Raw genomic sequence first — 24,068 nt, 5'->3', positions numbered from 1 at the left:
AATAAAGATCGTGTTGTGCAAAGCACTTCAAATAGTTGAAACCTATGAGGACACTTATATACGTTGAATTCATACTTTGAGAAAGGTAGAGCAATCTCAGAAGAATTGGGGATAAAGAGCTGTGAAATCCTCTGTTCAAAGCAAACACATATAAACTTTGCTGCTGGTGATGCTTAACTCCAGTTAAATCAACACACAAAAGTGGGGAGGGGGGCTGAGTAGGTTTAAAGACCAGCAGGGGATGACTACCCTCTGTCACAACTAGAAAACACAACATTGGCCCTTGGGTCTCTGTCTAAAAAAGAAGAAGAGTGCTGGAGTGTCCCTTTTATAGGACGGTTTCCCTCACCCACCCAAGGGTAGCATGCTTCATCCTCGGGTAACCTACTCGCATTGCAAACCTAGTAGCAATGCGGCCTGCAATCCCCTCTCAGAGAGGCAGGAGCTCAATGACGTTTTATTTGTGAGAAATTAGAGGTATCCTAAAACCTGTAGATGAGCAAGGTGTGGTGAGGAGAAGGGAAAACACAAGAATGTGTGTAAACTAAAACTGACTCTGTGGTATGCCAAAAACCCTTTATTGGGGCATCCAGAGGTCAGGATTAAAAAAGTTAGACTATGACAGGAGGTTATTCAACCTGTAATAGCACCGTGGGGGTCGACATGTTTCAGCCTATTAACCTCAGTAGAGGTGCGACGGCTTTCTTCAGAACCGACGTGCAAAAAAAAAAAATGTGATGAAAGTTTCCAAACTCAGTAAGTGGAAAATTTTGTACAACCAGTGGTTGGAGTGGATTGCCACTCAAGCTCGATTTTCACTGGTCAGTGCACTCTTCTTCTTTTTTAGACTGAGACCCAGGGGGCAATTTTGTGCTTTCTTACTCCAATTAGGCACAAGGCCATGTTTGGAAGGTCTGATGCCTCTTAGAGGGGATATGATCAACCAGGAGATGGGATATGATCAACTTGGTGATATGTACCACATGTGATGGACCTGTAAGCCCATTAAAATGTTCTAATCTGGAAAATGGTCCATTCCAGAGTCAAGAACGTCACCAATATACATGTTCTTTATGACTCCCAGGTAGTGTTGTTATGGGACACAGGAGAAGATAATATTTAATCCTTGACATCAACAACAGGAAATGAGAAGACTGATATTTCAGCCTCTCTTATCTGCCTGAATCACACGTTAACCTCCACCACTTTCCTCGTGGTGAAACCGCACCTGGGATATTTATGCGCTGGAGAAGCTCAATGCAATTGTACAGAATGTAGAATATAGTAAACAAATTCAATAAAGACTATATTTTTTGTATACATATTCAAAAACATTCTATGTGTTTATTGACAAGTTTATGACACACCCACCCACCACCGAGAGTATTAATGGCACCCTGTTTGCCACTCTAGTACTGATATGGCAGTTCAGTGGTAACATTTGGTTTGCATGTGATAAAATCATTATTTTGCAGGGGGAAGGCTTTACTCTTTTATGCTGCTATCCTGTGTATGTATTTCTTGATAACTGCTTTGTTGATTTTATACAGTGCAAAAGTTTAATTTAGTTGGTCAAGAAACTTAACTGATACAGGAATAAAGGAATTATATATATATATATTTCTGTTTCACAAAACTTTGATAATTTGGTGCTCTAATGTTTTTTTCTTTTACAGATGATCCGTCCTTCAGAAAGCTTACATTTTCAAAGAAACACAATCATTCCAAAAGAAAGAGGCAATAGAGCACGTGTCATTGCTTTCATATCATTTATAATTTTAGCTATCGTTTGCAGCAGCAATTATAATTTTACAAAAATTGCAAGGCTTGCTGTACTTCACGTTTTTATAACAGGACTAAATGCTTTAGTCAAAGGACTTTGTGACTTCTTAGAAGAAATACATCATTTGAAAACAAGGTAAGTGCTTTCATCATTATTTATTGAAGAGAAATGCACATTTGAATAGAATATTGTAAATTCCCATTTTAGTAAGACACAGAGGTGAGCTTTAAGCTTCTTGACTTGTTCAAATGGGACACATATATAGTGAAAGTGTAAACCAAAAATGACAAGTGAAAAATCTTAATCAGACACATCCTAAACCCCCAAAGGCCAATGTCCCTGAGGGAGGCTTCGTTTGAGTGCCTGCCTGGCAGGTATCGGTGACCAGCCCCGTTGACTTAGGGTATACATGATAACACTTGATTTTGTCCATTCAACAAAAATCTTTCCTGGTTGGCCTTAGGACTGTGGATTTAAGTGGCGCTTTCTGCTTGCACATAGGTGATAGTTTTTTCCATATTTGCTGACGGTGATTTATAAGCGGACTAAACATGGCTTGTTGTTAATATTAAAATAAATAAAAACAACAATAAAGAAATATTTTTAAAAAATTGTGGGAGCTCCTGCTAACAATGTATCGCAGTCTGTGCAGAACCTCGCAGCGCAGGCCATTACTGGGTTTCGCAAATTCAACCATGTCTCACAGACCTTACAATACCTTCAATCTGATCAAGTCCATGTTCCAATTTTAAAGCCTGACAAATATGCATCATTGCACTGAACCAGATGGTGCCTGAACCAACTCTCTTAGGTGGGATGTACTAGCTGGAGATCTGAGAACTGCAGGAGCTGAGCTGACTGGCAGTAGCAGGTTTCCTCAGCAATGGCTAGAAGGCATACCCGTGGCAGTATTCGACATGAAAGTTTGTATTGGCTTTCCCTTGAGTTTAGTCTGATTTCAAGTTTGGTCAAGTTAAGTAAACAGTTGCAATAACATATGTTGAATGTGGTAGCATTTGAATACCTTAGGTTTTTCAGGGGTCATTCAAACCAGAGTGGGCCGTACGCCAATTCGATCCTAGACATTCCACCTCTTTCAGCCAGTTGGCAAAGAGGTGGATACATTTGGAGATCCCTCTCCCCGGGCCCACCCTATTTTAACAGGAATATTTTCTGATTCATCATGAATGCAGTTTCTCAGGCAGTGGTAAAGTCTACATATAGTATTTTCAATGCAATTAATGCTTTCTTTATGAAGGAAAATGATCCACTAGTATCTTGGATCTTTACCTCCTTCTCTAAATCCTTTGGCCACAGGACTAGCACTAGCAGTGCTTTCAAATGTTGGAAATCATTTGGGATTGAGCTAATCGCTGCTAATGGAAATTATAACATTTATCATAAATCTCAAGAAATGACCTGGGGGGCAAGATGACTGTTCAAGTAATATTACTCTGACAACCTTATTTCGTTATCCACTTAATGGAACAATACAAACATGAATTAATATATATTATCTTCCTGCCTCACACGGGTGTTGTGCTTACGTTTCGGGATTCTCTTTGTATGATGAGTCTCCTTCATCAGGACCATGCATTATTTTTTTTATTATTTTTATTTTCATTTTTTATAAAGTTTACAAACAACCAAAACATCAGCAGGTACCTCTCATACATGACAGGTTCAACATCGTATTCAATATTCATTGCCGCCAAAACAACCAAAGGTGCATTCATATGGTAACTCTTTCTACTCCTTTCCCACTCACTTCCATCTAGTCCAATGAGTGGTTCAGGCAAGGACCATGCATTATTAATATACTTATATTTCATTTATTGATGTACCAGCAAATTTAGAAATCTGCAACCAAAACATATATCAACTCTGACCTATATTTACAACCACATTTCTACATTAAAATATGCAAAGTATTAATCACTATCATAAAATCTTAACATTTTAATCCCCCAATCTCACATCATTCCCGATTTCAACATATTATCATGTCATCAGTGAAGTACAACAAATATTCATTTCATTATCATAAATTCATTGTTTGAATCCATTCAACAACACATCACTCTTGGCGCTTCCCTTGAGATCAAAACTGAGAATTGACCAAACCTTAAATATTGTAAGTCGTATAGGCTTGAACAACAGTCCTTTTTCTTCGATTTACTTTACAATCAATTATATTTCAAAAGCAGCCTCTACACAGAATATCCGCAGATAATAAACATTTACAATATAAAATAGTACCAATTCTACATTCAAATGTTTTTTATATATTGTTTTTTATAAATATGTATTTCTGAGTGGCAACACATATTGCTCCCAGAAACAGATTGGACCTCTCCTGGGCTTACATTTTTCAGAGGGATTGACGAAGAGCAGCTTAAAGATCTTATGTTGAAGGGTCATTCTGGTTCTCCTCTTGACCCATGTCCTTCTGCAGTATTAAAAGCAATGTCAACAACAATAAAGTGACCTCTTTTGAACCCCATGGATCATTATCTTGATCACGGTAGTACCAAGCGCATTTACAAAGGCAGTTGTAATTCCCCTACTAAACAAGCATTTACAATGCAATAGGTCTCGCAATGACATTATTTTGAGCTATTGACATTGTAAATGGTAATGCCTTTAAAAAAATTAAAAGGCATTGTTATTTACAATACCAAAAGCAACTATTGCATTGCATAGCGCGGTGTCTGCATCTATGTACCCCAAAACAAAGCCTGCCCTAAGAACGTGGCCACCCCAAGAGTCTGTACCACACAGTGCCTGTCATACCACAGAACAGATGCCCTCCTTACAAGCCACGCCTCCTGGGCTGCTTTACCCCTCCATGGCCTGTTCTACACCAGGAGCGGTGCAGGTTTTTCCTTTTTTTCAGAATAAACTCCATGATTCTAAATAAGTGTTGGGCATGTCATGTGTGTGCGGGAGGACTGATTGGGTACCACGGTTAGGGAGCAGAATCGAGCGCGAGGGGCAGGGGATCCTGCTGAGTCAAGCTGAGGGAACCTGGGATTGGGAAACCCACAATCTAGCGCTCACACAGAGCCAGTCTGCGCTTAAATCTAGCCTCCAGCTACACATTCAGAAGCATGGGAGCCGCGCTGGAAACTAAAGCCCACCGAGGACAGGCGCCAACTCAGAGCCAAGCTCCACTTCGGAGCAGCGCTGCTCGTATGCAGACTGCACCCAGGAGCTGCGCGCACTCATAACGGAGCCCACTCAAGACTGCCCCCCTGGGAATAGGATCATAGTGCCAATATCGGCAACAGTTGTCACAAAACACATAAGTACATAAATAAACCACACGACACTGTATTGTAAGTGGAGAAATATTGCTGCAGGTTTATTAGCATAACCAATATGCAAACATGGTGGGTTATCTTACGGGCGATCCCAGGGCAGGCCAGCCCCTATGCCGCCTGCCCGTCTGATAAGCCTAAAGTCACCATGGCAACGCCAAATGGTGTATACCAAATATTGGGAGGGGCCACCCCTCCCATCCGTGGACCCCCAGTCCACTTGCTTCACACGCCCCCCCGTGAGGGGTGGGCGGAGCATACATGGCAGCCCCCAGTTGCTCAGACCCACAACCGCCTGTCGGCTAACGTGGGCGCCGTCGTTCTTCCAGGGGACAACGCTAAAACATCCCTGGGTATCCTGGCTTAGCACCCCGCGGTGCTGCTGCATGATGTACCGCTTGGTATGTGCAGACCCTGGATCGCCCTGTAACTCCTCCACAGCCTAGGGAGTGGCCACCGTCACTACCAGGGCCCCCCACCAAGGTAGGCCTTTTTACTTACAACCTGCTGATTGCCGGGCTTTTCCCAGGTCCCGCCAAAACAGGTCTTAACCATTACAGGGCCGGAGGCCAGCATGCCCCTTCAGGACAGGGGCCCCCATCCTTTCTAAATTCCACGTGGATTTTTGACTGAATTGACCTGAAACCTAAAAATTAGGCGATGGTCCAATGTTGCCTTTGCCTGGCTGAAGAAAATACCTATGACAGGCCACTCCTGCCAGGAAGTGCCAATACTGGTGGAGTTAAGAGTTGACAAGCCCGCTCTATTTCCTCTTTCCTCAGTCATCGTACTAGTCGTAGTGTGACCATCACCATCCGACAGTGACCACCCTATGTGAAGCCTTGCCCTCCCAAACCTCTTCCAGCATACCAGGGAGCAGACAGGACAGCGTGACCCAGGGGGGGAGACCAAGGCATAAATACCTCTCTATGTTGAATACTGGGAAAGCCAATAGTTCTCCTGCTACTTTGTAGCCCAGATCTGTTTCCCAGGAGTTTCCCCCCAATCATATGGACCAAATCGCCCCCGTTGGAAGGCCACTTCCACAACCTGCGTAGCTGCCAGCCAGTGCCGGAGGGCGGGAGACTTTACCCGGTACAGGTACTCACACCAATGGTACCTGTTTCGTCGAACTCAAGGACGGGCTACTAAGTAAGCAACCAGGCTCCGCCCTTTTATCGAAAGGTCAAACCCAACCCCCTCCCAGTTCTGCTGCTTCACCTGCCTGTTAACATGAATCCCAGGGCAGACCACCGGCCTATAACCCAAGCTTGGCCATGCCTGAGCTAAAACACCTCTGAACAGCCTGCCAACAGGCTAACCACCAGCATTGCATTCTGAATGTTCCTGACCTGCCAAGAAACATGCGCATAACTAAAGCAACTGGCCCAAGCCATAAAAGTATCAATTCAGCCTTCTATGAATGCAAAATGTGCTCTTGTGGCGATCCGTATTAGTGCTCCCTCGAAACCAGCAGCCCTACCCAGGCAACACGCACCCTCATGGCACTGACACACTCACGCCCCAGCTGCCCTAGAGTGCCTGGTCGTGTGTAGCCACAACCTACGTTTTATCACTGACGTTATATCGGGGTATGATGACACACATCTAACTCTACTGCTGAGTGCCCGTTGCACCGCCGCAAGTATGCCTTTGCCTACTCAGCGTCTGGCTGCAAAGTTGGATGACATTGGCAGCCCAGACCCGGGCGAAAATAGCAGCTTCACAGTTTCTGGTGCTATAGACGGTACCCGTAGCCTGCTGGAACAGAATGCAATTCCCTTGCTCCTGTTGAGCACGAACCCACAACCAATTGCTCGCCATGGTTCAATACCTTCCTGCTGCTAAACATTTCCTAGCAGAATGTTGACAAATCTATGTTCTGTAATGGCACTACTTCGCAGCCTGCACCATTCTGCCAGTGCCGAAAAGACCTTTGTCATGCTGTCTGGCCTAATCAATCTTGCCCTGTTCTAGAAGCGCCCGTTTCAGCCTTAGAGCAAACAATTCGCCAGTAACCCCAAACTGGCCCTGATGCGAGACAAACCATGCCAAGGCACACAGGTGAGTGTAATAACTAATAGCAGGTCTAACAGCGTCAACAGGCATCTTCAGCTTACAATAGGAGTGATGGAGTAAGGGTATACTGTGAGAATAAGATGACAGCTTCCCATCTGACCAACCGTGGTGGGAACCCCTCCTGTATATTCTAGTGCACATGGTCCCAGTTCACTTGTCACTGCCTGATGTACGTGACCTAGGTACATGATCCCCTTGCATGGCGGCATGGCATTGAGACCAACCTCCAGTCCCCGATAAGTACCACGATCTGCCTACGCTACACTCTTGCCTGGCGTTCCTTCATGCCCAGATATACCATGCAATTATTGCTCTCCTCCGTCGCTTGACCCGACCACACCTAGAATAACAAACACAGCGAGAGGAAGCGGCCTGTGACCTGCCCCAAGACTCTATGAAATCCTCCTACCGAATGGTGTGGGAGCTCGCCACCAACCTCTGTCCAAGCCTGCCAACCCCAAAGTATTTGGACCCCTATTGCTCCAAGAATTGGAGGGGGGAGGAGGGACAGTCCTGTCTGGAGATGTGTGTAATGGAGTTCATGCGTCCTAGAGTACCCATTGTTTGAGTGCAAATAACAGTACCACGAGTACCTGATGTGTTTAATACTAATAACAGTAGTAACAACTCAATCAGCACAGGGCTAGTTGCCCCCCGTCTTACAACCGTGTATGACAAACAGGGAGATTAAAGGAAGGCTATCCCCAGTCAGACACAGAAATACCCACCACGTGGCTGTGCCCAAAAACCACCATCCCGTGTCAAACCGACCCGATGGAAAGACAACAAGAGCCTAACGCTCTACACCCGCGGATGACCCAGGAAATGACCAATCGTTTAACAATCGAGTAAATAACAACGGACATCCTTTCAGCATCTGAAGGCCTAGCCAGTTCAGAAGTAACCTGGGACCCCAATGCCAGGCAACAGAGCAGGCCTCGGCACCTGTGGTGAGTGTGATCTTAGCCCACTTCCGTGTGACCAGGGCCCACGATGCATACTTTCTTCATGCTCGCTGAAGCACACGTAAACCACCCTAGCTGTTCCTTGCCGCTAGGTCATCCTACCCTAAGAAGCCCCAATGAACGACCAGGTAACATTAACACTCACTCCACACTAGGCGTAACTCTTTGCTTAGCCTAGGTGCTGGATGCAAAGTGACACCTCCCCCTGCTCGCGACCATAGTGTTGAAGCGTCCCAGGACTGCCCGGCTAATATAAAAGACCCCGACAGAACTGAGGGAGCCCTGCGCAGCTACAAGTGCTTTACAGAGTAAAACTGGTCTGCAGGGCTACCCAGCATGCTCAGGCACTGGCTGTGGCATACAGCCAGCCACCAACACACTGCGCATTTACTAGGTGTTCCAAGTCCACTCGGTCTCATTTGCCAATGAAACAAAGCATTGCAACCAAGCCCCCCCAAAACCAGGCCCAGTCCCCAGCTGCGGCAGGAATACTATCAATCAACCTCCCATCTCTCATCATCAGTACTGGCTTGACTATGCCTTTTAGTTGCGTAAGATAAATGAGTCATCATTGTGGCTAACAGGCATATTCTCTTGAAAATGCCTCCGTTCAGGCATGGTAAGGCCGGGTCACCAACACTACTAGCCAAACTTACCAAAGTTTTACACTCCCAAGCCCTTTCAGTGTAAATATTATTTGAATCAAAATGCACATGGGATACCTGCGGGCCCCGTCCCCATCCCGATGAGGATGTGCATTACCAACAGTGAGAGCCGTGGTCATTACTGGTGAGCCCAGGCAAAGTCAGGCAGATCATTGCTTCCCCAGGTCTATTTAAAACATTTACTGAGATACCAAATACGTTAAGGACATCCGCAATGCATAACCACCAGAATACGATGTTGAGCCGGTGGCGATGAACGACTTACACAAAAGGCTGGTAAAGCAGTGGACACTGAAAGATGTTGCACTTGGCCACACAAGAACTCACACAATAGGTCAGCCTGCCTGGCCCAACGCCGGCAATAACCGAGAAATCACACCTCCTTCCTGGCCAAGAGCCATTGACGGACACAACCAAAACGGGCCCCTCACCCTATGCCATTGACCGACTCGCGCCCACGAGGTAGTCTGCTGTGGCGGAGGACACCTACCCCCTGATGGATGCAGATTACACATTACCCCTTACGGAACAAGCCTCCAAGATGGCCGACTCACCACGTGCACTCCGAAAGCTTTCAGCCCGGTAGAACTCAAGCAACGTCCACCCAGTCTCTAAGACAAGCAAAAATGCCCGACATGTCAATGCATGGGAGGAGGGCAAATCAACCACCGCTAGCCCAAACCGCAACCAGGGACATATGACCTGTCTTTGAATGCACAGCACATGTGGTAAAAACAAGTTTTAAAGGCATATTTATTGGCCATTCACCCTCAGAACTCCAGCATGGCTATTTTGGGGGTGCTGCTGCACACATATGCCCTGCATCCTGCACGTACAGGCCGGTTTTGGCCACAGACTCAACATGTATGGCAGGAACTAGGAAGATATGTCAAAGAGATGCCTGTCTTGACTCTGGCATCCTCCCGGCCAAGATGACCGGCTTCCACGGGCAGGGCCTGCACACCTCTCCGAGCGCCTGCATGCTGGGGACACCGATGCGTTTCCACGCGGCTTTCCCAGATCTCTAATAATGTGGGAGAGCTAAAGATTGTCCTCGGATATGAGTGAAACTCATCAAGTTTAACAATATATATGTAGACTCTGAGTCACACACTGCACAAAAGGTCTACCAAATGTGACACCTAACGAAACTTCACCGCACTTTAACAATAAGTGAACCGTGGCCACAAGAAGAGGCTTCCGTGCATCCTTGAGGGACAAGGGTGCACCAATGGCTGGGCCTCCACTAAGAGGCTCTCACTCACACAGAGCGGCCTGGAGATGGCCTTCTCAGTAGAGGGCGTGGAGCAAGCACCTCTACAGCAAAATGCACCACCCTTCGCGCAAAAACAGAACCAAGAATCTCGCAGAGCATTTTCCAAACACGCAAATCATACTGCGTGAAAATGCCGGAATTGGTAACATTCATTTGCTCCTTTGTGCCCCCTGCCACGAACTTCCCTGTGCAAGAGTGACAGCACCATCAAATCCAGCGAGAAGAAAGGATTGCGCCGAAGGTGGAAGAATCTGCATACTGAAAAGAAAGGCCAAAGAACTGAAAACAAACAAGCACCTTTTCCAGGTGTAACACCCACAGACACTCTGATCTACACGCATTGCCGCCACAGCGCAGATGTGTATGTGCGGGCCTTGCAATCTGTGGCATCTATGCACAATGAACATTGGGTGTAAGAAGACTTCGCATTTTCGCGGCGGTGGCCTGACCTCATTGGAGCTCTGTATCCACACCTTCCAAAAGGAATGCCAGTCCTTGAGGAGACACGTGACCATAAGACAGAACAAACCAGTCACTTAACACATGGGCATGTCAGCAGAAACCCTCAAGAGGCGACAGCTCTGGATGCCTAATCTCTATGACTCAAGGCCGCGTTGCCGGGGAGGGAACCAATAATAATAAATCCACATTTGTAAAGCGCGATAAATCACCTGTAAGGGTCTCTAGGCGCTGGGGGCCATCGGAAAGGTTAAACAAGCTATAGCCCAGAAACACATGGTGCTGGGCTAGCCTGCCACCGGCGCCAGGGATCGAAACCGTGATCCCCAGATTACGGAGTCAGTCGCCCTGGCCGCGGCGCCACACCTCTTACCCAGTGTATCAAGTGACGGAGAGGCCACAGATTTCTGCAAATGGCAAAGCTGTCACCATCCAGGTCGTCGAAACTCTGGACTCCAAGGCAGAGAACACACACATCAATCACCGACCCGTCCGGAGGAGGCTCCAACCCGGCTCTCCCCACTGTGCCCCTCAACCTCCCGCAGTGCATCAGCGCCATCCGAGGATCACGATCTGGCTGCAGGAGCATAACACACACCGCCCCTACGTGACCACGCCTCAGCCTCCGCCGCCAACGAAACCCGACTCGCCTGAAACCGGGGGTGGGGGCACAAGTACACCAAAAAGGTTGCCCGCAACGAGCCCCGCTCTTCTTCCTGTTGCACTAACGTGGGCTGAACCACCAGAGCGCAGCGAGGAGCGGCGACCAAGCGGGTAGCGAAGCTCTCAGGCCGCAATAGCAGCCACAACTTAAACTCAAGGACCCAACCCTTGCCAGGACTTGACCCTATAACTTTTACAGTCAGATACTCCGACCACTTGCACAAGGGATCGACCGACAGTGAAAGCACTAAGGCATACGCCATCTCCCTGTGTTATAACTGATGTCCATAAGTCCCAGGCCCCCTTCTTTCCTTGGTACAAAGACTTCAATCCACGCAGCACCAAAAGAGCCGTCCATATGACCAAGATCACACACTGCACTCGCGCGCGGAAAGGTGCGCCATGTATTCACTGTGCCGTTCATCATAATAGAGAAGAGTGCACGAAACAAAGAATTCAGCCTGTAAACTTGGACGAAGAGTCTCCGGCCCCACCATTAGGCCACAGTGACTCCTCAAAAGCGCGAGCTCGCCCCGAAGGCATTTGAGCGCTTTCCATGGCACCGATCCACATCACACATTCAGGCATGGGGAGACCCGGTGGCGGCACTGCCGATGCCCGACCGATAATAAACACACGCGCGCGACACACCGCGCGAAACAGATTCATTTGTAAGGGGTGCTGCGCTAATCACACCACCCCGCACACAAACATCAGAGCACCAACATGGCCAGTATAAATGCCCACCCGAAATTGGAGCGCTGCACTCGAGCCCCGCTTTTTCCCTGCGCAAACAGACTCACCGATGTGGACGCGCCCCCGAGGCTCAAACACTAGGTTCCTGCACCGAAGTCGGCAGGCCAGGCTGACGTGCCACCTCAAAGAGTGCAGCCCGGCCCCCACAGCGCAGCGCCGGAGTCACTCAGCCAAGCGCTCGGCGCGATAAAATTGAAACCAACCTCGCTGTCCCCAACGCAGACGGCGGCGAGGGACTCGGACTCAGTAAACGACTCTTGGCACACCTCCTGCAGGCGGCGCATAAAACATCTGCTCAAACGTCACCGCGGCCCAGACACGCTATATGCGTTCCTGCTTGCTCTCCAGGAGATACCGGGGAAAGCGCCAGATACCTTGCCCCTAACAATACCCCACTCCCTGTCTAGCACGATGAGTTGCGAGTCTACTCCGACACTGAAGCTGGATTGAAGCATGGCCGTGCGCGAGCCAAAATGCCTCCAGCGCCCTAGCAAGCCATCGTACCGCCCGTGGCCAATCTACTGAGACCCCCAGAGCGGGAGGGAAGCGAGGGTAGCGGCCATATTCCACGACCCAGGCATGCTCTTGCCCCCCCACCAGACTCGCCCCGCAGCCGACCTACCCTCTTGCACCGCACCGGCCCTCCCCTGCCCGTGGTACTCCGCCCACAGGGCCCCGTCACCTGGTACTGCCCAGGGACAGGGCCGGGGCGAGAGGAAAGTCACCGGCAAACTCACCAAGTGGAAGTACTGGAGGTAAGTCGCACGAATAAACCGCGACGGCGAGACGATCGAGCAGCGACCTGCTCAAGGCGAACGAGAGGGACAAGAGGGCGAGGAAGGGGCGGAGACCGTATAAATACCCCTGTCCCCTCCCCTGCCAGAAGTAGCCATCTGCTGGGGTCTCCCCTGGTGGACCCAGGGACTAGACCTCTCACCCCTGTGCCTTCCTGTGGCACTAAGGCGGCCGCCCTTTTAGGGGGGGGCTGCTGCGTAACCCCCCCCCGGGCAGCCTTACACACGGGCACTTGGCCTGCAGCCGGCAGCGATCGTACCGCCTCTCTATTTGTTCTTCGCTACTCGGCACATTCAGGTGCAATTCCCCAGCACTTAAAAACGTTCCACGAAGTCGCCCAGATGGATTCTGAAGGAGGAGAGGAGAGGAGAGGTAAGGGGGCGTTGATGAAAGTGGGAGACAATAGGAAAAGTGAGTGTACGGGCAAGGTCTAGAAAGGAGGACCTGTTGCCTAGGGCTGAGAAAGGAGAGCTGGTATACGAAGAGTGGGACAGAGGAGGGGCGAGATCAAAGAAAGACAAAGGAGGCAGGCGAGAGGAAGGGAGCCACGGAAAGAGGGGACCAGGAGAGGGAGACGGAAGCGTGGAGTGATAGCAAAAAGGGGAGAGGCAGGAAGAGGGATAACAAAGATTGAGAGAAAGAAGAGCTCTTAAGTAATGGGAAGAGGAGGAGAGAGAAAGGGAAGCGGCAAGGAAAAATTGGGAGGGTAAAAAAGCTTTCGAATGTATTGAACTGGAGACAAACTAGAGAGATGGGAGACCATGGATTCAAGAGATGAAAAGGACTGAGACAGACAAGGTGAGGACAGGTGGGTAATGACCAGTGAAAGAGGACGGTGAGGCAGCGTGGTGATTTCGGCACTCTGGCTACCCACCTCTTCCGTTTGTCATGTTTTTCGCCTGTCACTCCAGTGTCTCTCTCCCGCATCCGCCATGGCCCCTGCCTCCTCTCCGTGTGCCACGTTTCATTGCCCGCGTGTTCATATTAATAAACTCACCCATATGTATTTGCCTGCATTCGTTTGTCTCCTCTATTTATTTTAAGAGTTTTTCTCTTGCGCTGTCAAGGCACTTTCTAGCGCTAAGCAATGGGACTCGATGAGCTTATAAAAGAGGAACTCGCTGAATGGAAGTAGCCAGGACTTACACAAGGCATTAGGACTGGGCGCGATGTCAAGATGTCTGGGGTAGTTGGCAGAAGAGGTGGCCTTTCATCCTCGGTGAAGGTTTGTGTGGTTCTCCTCATGTCTGAGGTGTCTTTGGAGCTGGCTCCAGAGTGTAGCGCCTTGAAGCTAAATGGAGCGCCTGTCAGATGGTCTGCACCTCGCAGGGTGAATGACCACAAAGTGGGCATTAGACACACTTTCTTCTCTAGCCATTGCACAATCTTCATTCTGTTTTTACTCAGCCGGTGTTTATATTTGTATCACGCTTTCACTTTCACTTTAAGTGAAAGCGCCATGCAAAAATAAACACGGGGCTGAGCGAAAACAGATGGCCCCCATAAAGATGGGGAAATTGCTTTGCGACAGCCGCAAAGCAGACGAGACAGTCCGGATGGGCTGGACAAAAAGGCGACAGGGCGGAAACAAAAATACCTCATCTCCAATGGAAGGCCACCGTTAAGAATAAACGGTGACGCCAGCCAATGGAAATGAGGGGCGGGCTTCAAGTCCTCTTCTGAAATCTGCTCTCTTACTATATCTCTCGCCCAGCGAGACCTAAAAACACAGAGAAATGATCCAAGGATCTAAATAAACGACACACTTATATCACTGCTTCCATATCCAGCACAAATATTAGAAACACATGTGCCTGAAGAAATCTGCAAATATTTACAGACGTCTGGTCATCTTCATTCTTTTCAAATGGATTTCCACCCAGTACAGAGTCTGTAATTCAGTGGTGGAGGACATGAGACATAAGATGGTATGATGGACAGGTACTAGTATTGGCACTGGTGCAATTATACTTGTCCGCTGCCTTTGATACGTTCAACCACAACCTTGGTTGACCGGGTTGAAGATGTTGGCCTACAAGGACCCCCCGTGAGCTAGATCAAGTCCTTCCTGGTAGGGTGAACTCAGGCAGTCCACTTCTTGCACTTTTCTGCTACAGCATTGTATAAAAATGTGGGGTTCCAGAAGGATCCTCCTGCCCCTCACCTATTCATACCTGTATGCAAAGCCATTGATGCAAGAACTCGCAACGAGAGGATGTACATTCTATACCTATGCCGACCACTCACAATTACTGTTGTATCCTGATAGCACAAGGGCTTCCCCATTGGAAGTTCAACATATAATGTGCTTCATAGGGAATTGGATGAGCACCAGTCATCGAAAGCTACTAAACGGAGACAAAACAAGATCATAACTTTGAACAATAAAATTAGTCTGTGGAGTCAATTATACTGGCCTTCTGGAATAGGATCGATGCTCAAGTCCAGCATTCCCGTAAAGAGCATCAGAAAATGGCAGCTTTGGCCTCTGTTTCGTCCAGGCTAAATTACACTAATTCCACTTATTTGGGACTACCAAACAACATCCTTAACAGATTGCAAGTAGTACAGAATTAAGCTGATTGGTTCATTTTCAAAGTTCCGGGAGCACTCATGCTATACCAGTGTTGCAACAAGTTCACTGGTACCAATAAAACAACCGATCCAATTTAAAACTTGCTGCCTTACATTCAAGGCGTTAAGAGGTATGGCGCCTCAGTGTGTAGCCAGAAGATAAAAAAAGATATACCTTTACGGTCCTTAAGAGCTGATCATTCCAACCTACTTACCATACCAAGAATACGGAAAGCATGCTATGGAACTCCCTCCAGTAACCTTTCTCCATGAATCAGACTTAATGCAGTTTCAGAAGAAACTGAAAACATGGCTTTCAAGGAAGCATTTCATTGCTGATTGGCTCGATATGTATCTGCCAACATTGTCACTTCTGCAATCTACTAAATGCTAAAAAACCTTTGGCGAATGTGTTCTATACTAAATGGGATTAACTTAACAGATTTCTCTGGTAGCTCAGACTCACAGTAAAATGTGTCAATAATTGATAATGATCCCATTCTCCATATTATTAATATTAGTATTATTATTATTATTGTTAATCAACTAAACATAGTCTCATCTCAATTTAGGAGGTTACTTCTTCCTGTTATAGCTCCTGGAACAACTAACAGTTTAACCGTGGGAGCTTACCATCAGCAAAATAATTGATGAATTTTCCAGTTGTAAGCGGATAAGGAGAGTCCTCTGGAAAGTATTGTGTAACTTCTCATTTGTTTGACATTACCACCTGTACCAAAAAGCAAACAAAATACGAACTACAAAATAAAATATAGAATCAATCTCCAGTCTTCTTGATTCATCAGAAAAAAGCGTATTCATTTTCACTATTCCGATTAGCTCACATCGACGTCTGCATTTTAAAACGTACAACAATTTGCTTGTCAATTTAATATTTGCTGGGGTTCCTAAGCAGGTTAAATTCATGTAGTTCTCACTCAAAACCACCTGTTAGTCTCCAATCTGTTATGCGTTTACCACCTGCATTAAAGTGACAATATACAAGAAATTATTAAATCCCTTGTCAATGGAAATTAATACAGGGAATATTAGCTGTCCTTTCTATTCAAATCCTCTCGCATCACTTTTCATGTGGAAATGAGTCGAGTTAAACGTTTTCTCGCAGATGCGGCAACAATTTTTAATTCTATTAAGGACACAAAGGCAAGGATACTAACTCTCAATCTTTACTGTAATTGTTACAGCAGCCAATGAAAAGTCATCAAAATACAAAGCAACATTTCCCATGAATACATATACCCGTTCAGAGATCACATGTATCAATCACATAGGTTTCAGCCATGCCACCATTTTGTTTCCATTTTCCTTGCTCCTTAGAACTGTATCTCAACATGATAACTCAAACATTGAGAATAATCTACATATATTGTCCAGTGGACAGATGTAACCAAAGTTCTTCTTCTACAACAAATGAAACCTCAACTTGTGACATCGGAAAGTCAATGTAGACAGATGATTTCACTCAAAGATGAACTATATCCTCTGTACATCTGTAAGGCTCTCTGGGGACATAGACGAGTATTACACTTGAATAGTGTCAGCCTCTAAAATGAAAGAAGATGCTGCCATAATTCTATAACCAACAACAGATCCTGTCACAATATCCTATAAATGGGGGAGGGTGCAATCCATAATTCAATTCAAATAACCACACTTTAACAATTAAACTTGGAATTCATGACATTAGAATAAAATCAAATTGTATCACGGGTAGAATAATCCTCACCTCCGTTTCCTAAATAGAATTGAACATTCTTGATGTGTCAGCTAGAAACATTTTTGTTCTATGTCATGCCAGATGTTCAGGTTATCCTTTTTACATATGTCCCACAACCACTGAAGCCACACCGACAATAGGTTTTGAATGTTGATTCTGCTGCCCAAACTGCTGCAGCATGATGTCCTCCAATAGAGAGCCCAGAGCATATGCTTTTGGAGCCATTGCTCCTCTAATTGAGTGGGCCCTACATTTGGATACATCAATACCTGCTTCCAGTAATATCCAGGAAACCCACTGTGCCAAAGTGGCAGAAGAAATGTGGCCAAACGTTTTCTGGAATGCAATCAATAATCGACCATTTGGTGTCTGATGCAACTCCCTTGTACAAGCTTCATACTCCTTTAAACAATGTGACACACGTAATTTATAATTATATAGAAAAGAAGGCTAAGACATACAATGTGAATTTGTTTTCTTACGTTTTGAAATAGTAAAGGAAACTCCATCTGGAGAGGGCACTCTACCTGTTAAGAAACACTTATGCAGAATATTAAGCACAATTGCATTGGTAATTTGGCCGATAGCTGTTTGAGAGATAAATCTCCATTATCAGGCCACCTCTCCAAGAATTTGAGCACTAAATTGACATCTCATAATACTGCACATCGAGGCCTTGAGGTGCAGAAAGTCCAATGCCCCTCATCAGCTTGCAAACCAGGAAATGTTCTCCTACTGGCTTAACTTCCAGCAGAGAATGATATGCTGCCTGAAATGGCTGAACAAAAATTGTTTACTGACCTGTAAGCAAGTCCTGTTTCCACCATATGAGACAAGAAATTGATTACCATTTATACTTCTGCTTCCATCCTAAAACATATCGTTTATGTGTATTGGTGGACCAGGATTGTCAGATGTATTGGCCAGCCTACTGCAAAATGGCCAGCATATACCAACGGTTCCGTAAACCCTCTACTCCTTGAGGTTCAATTATCCCCCAAAAATCATGTTGCCTAATTGCTCTCCTGGATCCATTAGAGGATTCAGGGCATACTGGAGCTTGATAGGGTTATCGAACGACTTATCGAGCAGCACTGGGAACCAGGGTTGGGCTCTCCATATTGGAGTACCTAGGATTATCCCAGGATGCCTCACCTGAGTCAAAACCCTGGGAATCATCAAGAACAGAGCAAAAGTCTAAATCCGACTCTGAGACCAGTCCTGAAGGGAGGCATGCATGGCTTGTGCCAGGGGATCTGGCTGTCAACTGAGGAACATTGAAAGTAGTTTGTTGAGTTGAGTCACAAACAGGTCTTGCATGGTTATCAAGTCCGATTAAGACTCTCGAAAAACCCGAGGACGAAGCCTCCAGTCACTGTTGTCCACTAGTTGCAGAGAGTTCCAATGGGCTATCATATTCGACTTGGAATGTTCTCCGCCAACACTGAGTTTTAGTGCTGAAAACAAAAAGGCCAAAAGTCATTGGCTGTCTAACAAACGGGATCTCGTCTTCCAAAGTTGTTGAAGTATTAGACAGCTGAAACATTGTCCATGCGAACCAGGATACAGCAAGTCATTTTCTGCAAGGAGGGGCTCTTTATATGTAATTCAACTCCATCAGAGACCAACGGCTGCCCAAGGAAATTGTTCTGCATCTCACTCCACAGCCCCATCTACTGGCATCGGATTTTATCACCACTTCTGATGAATTGTCAAATATGGCTCAGCTGTTTCTCATGCTTTCATATCCGTTCCAATATTGACTTCCGCAGACATAGCTATTTGATCTGCGTTGGACAGACCTTTCCATTTGTGATGAATTTTGAGAGGCTGGAGAGCTCTGTAATGTAGAGAATCGACTATGACAACAGGCCCACAAGGCTGGCTAATGACTTCAATAATAAGATCTAGTCGGATTAAGCTAATCTCAATTCTCTCTTGATCGACCTCACTTTTTAGGATGGCAACCGGAGTTGGGCTTGCATCAAGTCCACTTGGACTCAGCATGGATTTCTGGATATTTATCACATACTGAGGATTTGCAGTAATAAGGCTGTCCAAGAGAGATGAGGGAGCACTGTTTGAGGATCGTAAGCCATGATGATCACATTGTCAAAGTAGATGATCATCCTGACACCCCTCATCCTGAGTCATTCCACTATTGGTCTAATTATCTTGGTGAAACATCATAGAGCTAATGACCGACCAAAGGAGAGGACATTGAACTCATAACAGGTGTCTCGCCTGAAGAACTGAAGAAAGCGCCTGTGGGGAGCAGAAATTGGAATTGATACGAAGACGTCCTTTAGACTAGGACCAATCCTATCTTGCAGGAGATCTCGAAGTAGATGAATGCCCTCTATCTTGAAATAGGGATGTAACATCCAAGCATTGAACTCTCGTAAATCCAGAACCTAACTGAATGCTTCTGTACCAGAAAAAGTGTACTGATGAAACCCCTGGTTGGGGAGTTGATAGACAAACTTCCTCTTTTCTCAAGAGCTCCTGAATCTCACAATCTAAGGAACTCTGCTCTAAAAGGGAAAATCACAGCTGTCTGGGAGGCAATTGCTGGGGTAGAGCAACTTAGAACTCCTGCTTGTAACCTCGGACAGTCTATAGGACCCATGCATCTTGCGATATCTTTTACCAGTTGGGGGTGAAGAACTGAAGTCGGCCCCACAAAACCACCATCTGGAGGCACCACCCTCACCTATAGATCAGGCATCTGTTCCTGAAGGTGCTGATTTATGGTAACCTCCTCTCTTAATCTTTGGATCGGGCATGTCTGGACAAGCCGTAAACATGACCCCAAAGTAGGCGCTATAAACGTCTCCAAAGCCACCGATTCTTCACCTTAGAATCTTCCCCAGGCATCAGACTGAATCAGGAAAATCTAGAGCAGTACCTCTGTGCATTAGTAGGTGGCACCAATCAGCTCTGCGTCGGCATCATAGACGTCTGCGCCAGGTGTGATATGTACAGTGCCTATATAGAAGACACCCCAGCGCCCTAACAGAAGTTCCTTTATTTCCGAACCATAAGCGCAGATCCAGAACAACTGCCTCAGCCATTTCCTGACTACCATTTTCGACTTTTTGCTGACCGTTTTTGAGCTTCCAGCTCCCAATTTGCTTTAGGGAAGTAAAAACCTGTGTGTGAGAAATTGGGTTGTTGGTTGTGGGGGGTGTGAGCCAGTTTCAAGCAACAGCCGCTATCCCTGTCAGGTAGACCGACTAAAGACACTAAATTAACCTGAGCTTAATAATAATAAAGTGGAAACACAGCACAAGAAACACCAATTTAGAAAAATAGAGCAACATTTTATAAATAAAATTAAACCAAAGAACCATAAATCCAATCATTAGAATGGGAGATATGCAAAAGAATTAGGTAAAAATATACCCTAAATTGAGCCTAAAAGCAGAAAGCGCCAACTGTGGTTATCTGGTCGTTCCAAACTGAGATAAAGCCCCAAATTCAGGCTGACCGCAGTTTAGCGCTGGTGTGATACAGGGACCATTCTAGTCCAATTGAGAATCATAACTTATGTCCTTGATGCTAGACATTGCATCTCACTGTGTTGGTTTTGATGGAAAGCAACAAGGACTGCAATCAAGTTGCTTTGTGCTGCGCCGGTTCCGATGAGAAGCTGCGAGGGCTGTGATATAAGGCCCTGCATCAAGTTGCTTTGTGCTGCATCAATTTCGATGAAGAGGTGCGAGGTTCTGCGTTGAGTTGCATCGCATTGCATCAGTTTTGATGGAGTCCACACTTGAGCTGACACAGCACCACTATCCCCACTTCCAGGGGTCCAGGACTGGGGGCACCACGTGGTGGGTCAGGACTCACTGCAGGTAGAGTCCAGGTGCAGGTTTCAAGGGTGTTGGAGCTTGTTATGTCCTTGCAGATCAAAAGAGGGGAGCAGCCAACTAGCCCCTGGAGTCACTCTATTAGTCCTGGGTTCAAGGTGCAGGCACAGTCCTCCTTCCTCAGGCATCAGGCCAGTCCTTCATACAGCAGGGCACTGCTTTCAGCAGCAGGGCAACTGGGCAGTCCTCCTTCTTCCACAGGTCCAGAAGTGATTGGAAAAGTGGGTTTGAGGGTCTTATTTTTATACCAGGTGCACCGTTTCAAATGGGAGCGTTTTCACCTCACAGAGGTGTATAGAACTTCCTTCCTCCCTGCCCTGACCCCAGATTGTCTGGGGTCAAAATAGACTAGTGTGAAACCGTTTGTGAGTGTGCTGAGGCAGCCCCTTTGAAGTGCAACTGTGGTAGGTGACAGCTGCACCACCATCCTTCTAGAGATGCCCCATCCTGCCAACCTCTAGTCCCCCTTTGTGCTACTGTCTGGGAGGAATACACAAAGGCTAACTACACCTAGTCATGTGACCCAGGAAACAGGCTGAAGGCACCAAGTGGTTAAGACAAGAAAATGCCAACTGATAACAGTTTCTCATCACTCTGCATGACCACACATAGCGCTTGATATGACCATATATTTTGTTTTACTTGGTTGTCTTGTGCCATTTTATCATAAAGAAATATCTAAATGGATTTTTCATCTGTTACATCATCAATTTTTCACAAAACATTGCACAGAAATTATACAAAATCCACAGAAAAACACAAATGAATTATTGAATGAAATTACAAGTCTTACAACACCACAAAACATTGTCCGACAAAACATTAAACAATACATTAACATACAATACTTAATTCAGAAGTAAGAAAAGCCCTGGTTCTGTAATTGTCAATCCAATTTTTCATTTGTGAAACAGGAAAATGAACAATACCCTGTAGGTTGGCGTCACACCACCATATTTGAAATCTCCTTTCAACCAGGGCAATTCCAAATCGTGTACTATTAGGGCTCATTGAAAACATTACAATCAATAATTTTGACTAATTCACATCTAGAGCCACCATGGTAGATACCTGTACAGAACACGTGTTTGGTGAAACACCAGTCAACGCGTTTCAAACCCTATTCAATATCTTTTCAGGGTTCTCCTTAGGACTTCAAACACATTGTGAGCCGAAAAAAAAGACACACTCATATTAGCACACATATCCAAATGTTTTTAAGTTCTCACTTATTCAGCTCCATCCACACCTAATTTACCTCTTTTTTCACAGGCGACCTCTCATTTGATTATCCTATTTAGACTAAGCCCAACTTCAAGATATGTTCATACACTAAAAAGAAGCAAAAAAGAAAAGAACATAATCTAATGTCCATTCCATGCTCCAATTTTTCTTTAAAAAAGGAGGAAGAGAGACCATATCCACTCACTTTATCTGGTAACATTCTTTAATATCCATGGTATCTAAAGGCTGTTCAGTGGTAGCGTGTACCAAGTGACTGCAGGAATTAACGACTGTAAAAACAAAAAGAGCAATCGTGCAGTGATTTTGAACTAACGCTTTAACAAGTGCGCTCTTCGCGAGCAAGGCACGGCTAGTGCAACCGATCTTGACATACCTTAATCTTAAGACGGCATCACACAGGGCTTGCATCTGGGCAGTTTGACGTGTTTTTCTGCCAGTGAAGAAGCCGGTATTTACTTCCGGTTTTGCACACCTGTCACGTTTCCGGGTCTTATGTATTCCTATACAAAAGTGCAGTACTTACTCGCCAAGACTTCTGGGAGATGTAGTTAAATGAACAAATGTCATAGAGAACCATCACAGAACACAAATGGCCCATTGGTGGTGTATATTCCTCGGGTTAGCCTTATTACGGGTTGTGCAATTCTGTCATTTCATTTAACCCATCAACAGCTGTATTAAATTTTCAATTAGCAATGCCTCTCTCTCGGTCAGTCGTCTCTCCAGGTCACCTCCACGGGGATCTGCTTCAATTGCTGATATTACAGTCCACCGTAATTTACTCTCTGCATGGTTCTGACTAATCCAATGGCTGACCAATGGAGCAGTGAGTACCTTTTTGCGAATCCTAGATTTATGTTGTGTAATCCGCTGTCGTACTTCTTGATTAGTTTTTCCGATATACAATTTGGGGCATGGGTACAATATCCCATAGACCACGTTTTTTGTCTTGCAGTTGGAAAAGTAGTTCTGTTTCCAATTTATATTTTTATGTGAAAACAAGGATCCTTCGATGGTTAAGTTGCAGCAAGTACATGTACCGCACCTATGGTGTCCAATATTGGGTGGTAAATTGAACTGTTCTCGCAATGTATTTTTGATTGATGTCTTAGGCAATGCTGCACGTACCATTTGTTTGCCAAAACCTTTTTCTTTTTTGAGCCCAAAAAGCGGTTTGTTGAATGACTCATCTAAATTTTGAATCAAGTGCCAATTTTGATCGATGACTTTCTTCACATTTGGGTTTTTCCCTTTTGTGTAACAGCTCTTCACGTGGTGTCCACCACGCTCTCTTCATGTCATGTTTTAAGAGTTTGTTAGGATAACCTTGTGCTTTTAATTTAGCCATCAAATTAGTAGCATGGAGAATATAGTCCATTTTGTACGAGCAATTTCTTTTAATCCTGAAAAAGTGTCCAAATGGTAGATTGTCGCAGAGACAGCACTTATGATGACTGGTATAATGCAAGGCTTTATTCCTATCTGTTGGTTTTGTGTGAAGTGTAGTCATTAATACGCCTTCAGAGGCCTACATTTCAACATCCAGAAACATAATTCTCCTTGAATTGTGGTGTAAACTAAATGTGATGTCTGCCATTCTATCATTTAACCAACCATGGAATTCAATGAGATTGTCAATTTGAATTGTCTATACGAAGAATATATCGTCTATGGTTTTGTATATGTACTTTTCGTCAAATTTGGCCATGTAAAGTACTGCTAGCTTCGGCTCAAAAGGACCACCCATGGTAGTCCCCTTAGTCTGAAAATAAAAATCATCTCCAAATTTGAAGTAATTTCTTTTCAGGTGCAAAGCTTGCTAGATTCCTGATGAACTGCGTGGGGACTCGTTCTGGTTTAGGTCTTGTTTCCAAAAAC

General features: G+C 45.7%; 1 protein-coding gene across 13 annotated transcripts in view; it reads left to right on the top strand.

The window, feature by feature from the left end:
• STING1 (stimulator of interferon response cGAMP interactor 1) overlaps positions 1 to 24,068 on the top strand; it is a 216,052-nt gene that overhangs the window by 28,447 nt on the left and 163,537 nt on the right. For all 13 annotated transcript variants that reach the window (XR_014966642.1, XM_085617914.1, XM_085617910.1 and 10 more), the window contains one exon: positions 1,677 to 1,918. Coding sequence is in view for 12 of the 13 variants with exons in the window: in XM_085617914.1 (XP_085474040.1) it covers positions 1,677 to 1,918 (242 nt within the window). In the remaining variant the exon portion in view is untranslated. The remainder of the gene's footprint in view (positions 1 to 1,676; positions 1,919 to 24,068) is intronic.

The sequence above is a fragment of the Triturus cristatus genome, chromosome 7 (assembly GCF_964204655.1).
Source record: "Triturus cristatus chromosome 7, aTriCri1.1, whole genome shotgun sequence".
NCBI classification, from domain to species: domain Eukaryota; kingdom Metazoa; phylum Chordata; class Amphibia; order Caudata; family Salamandridae; genus Triturus; species Triturus cristatus.
Note: the sequence above shows the minus strand (reverse complement) of the source record. Positions and strands in the feature narration are given on the sequence as shown.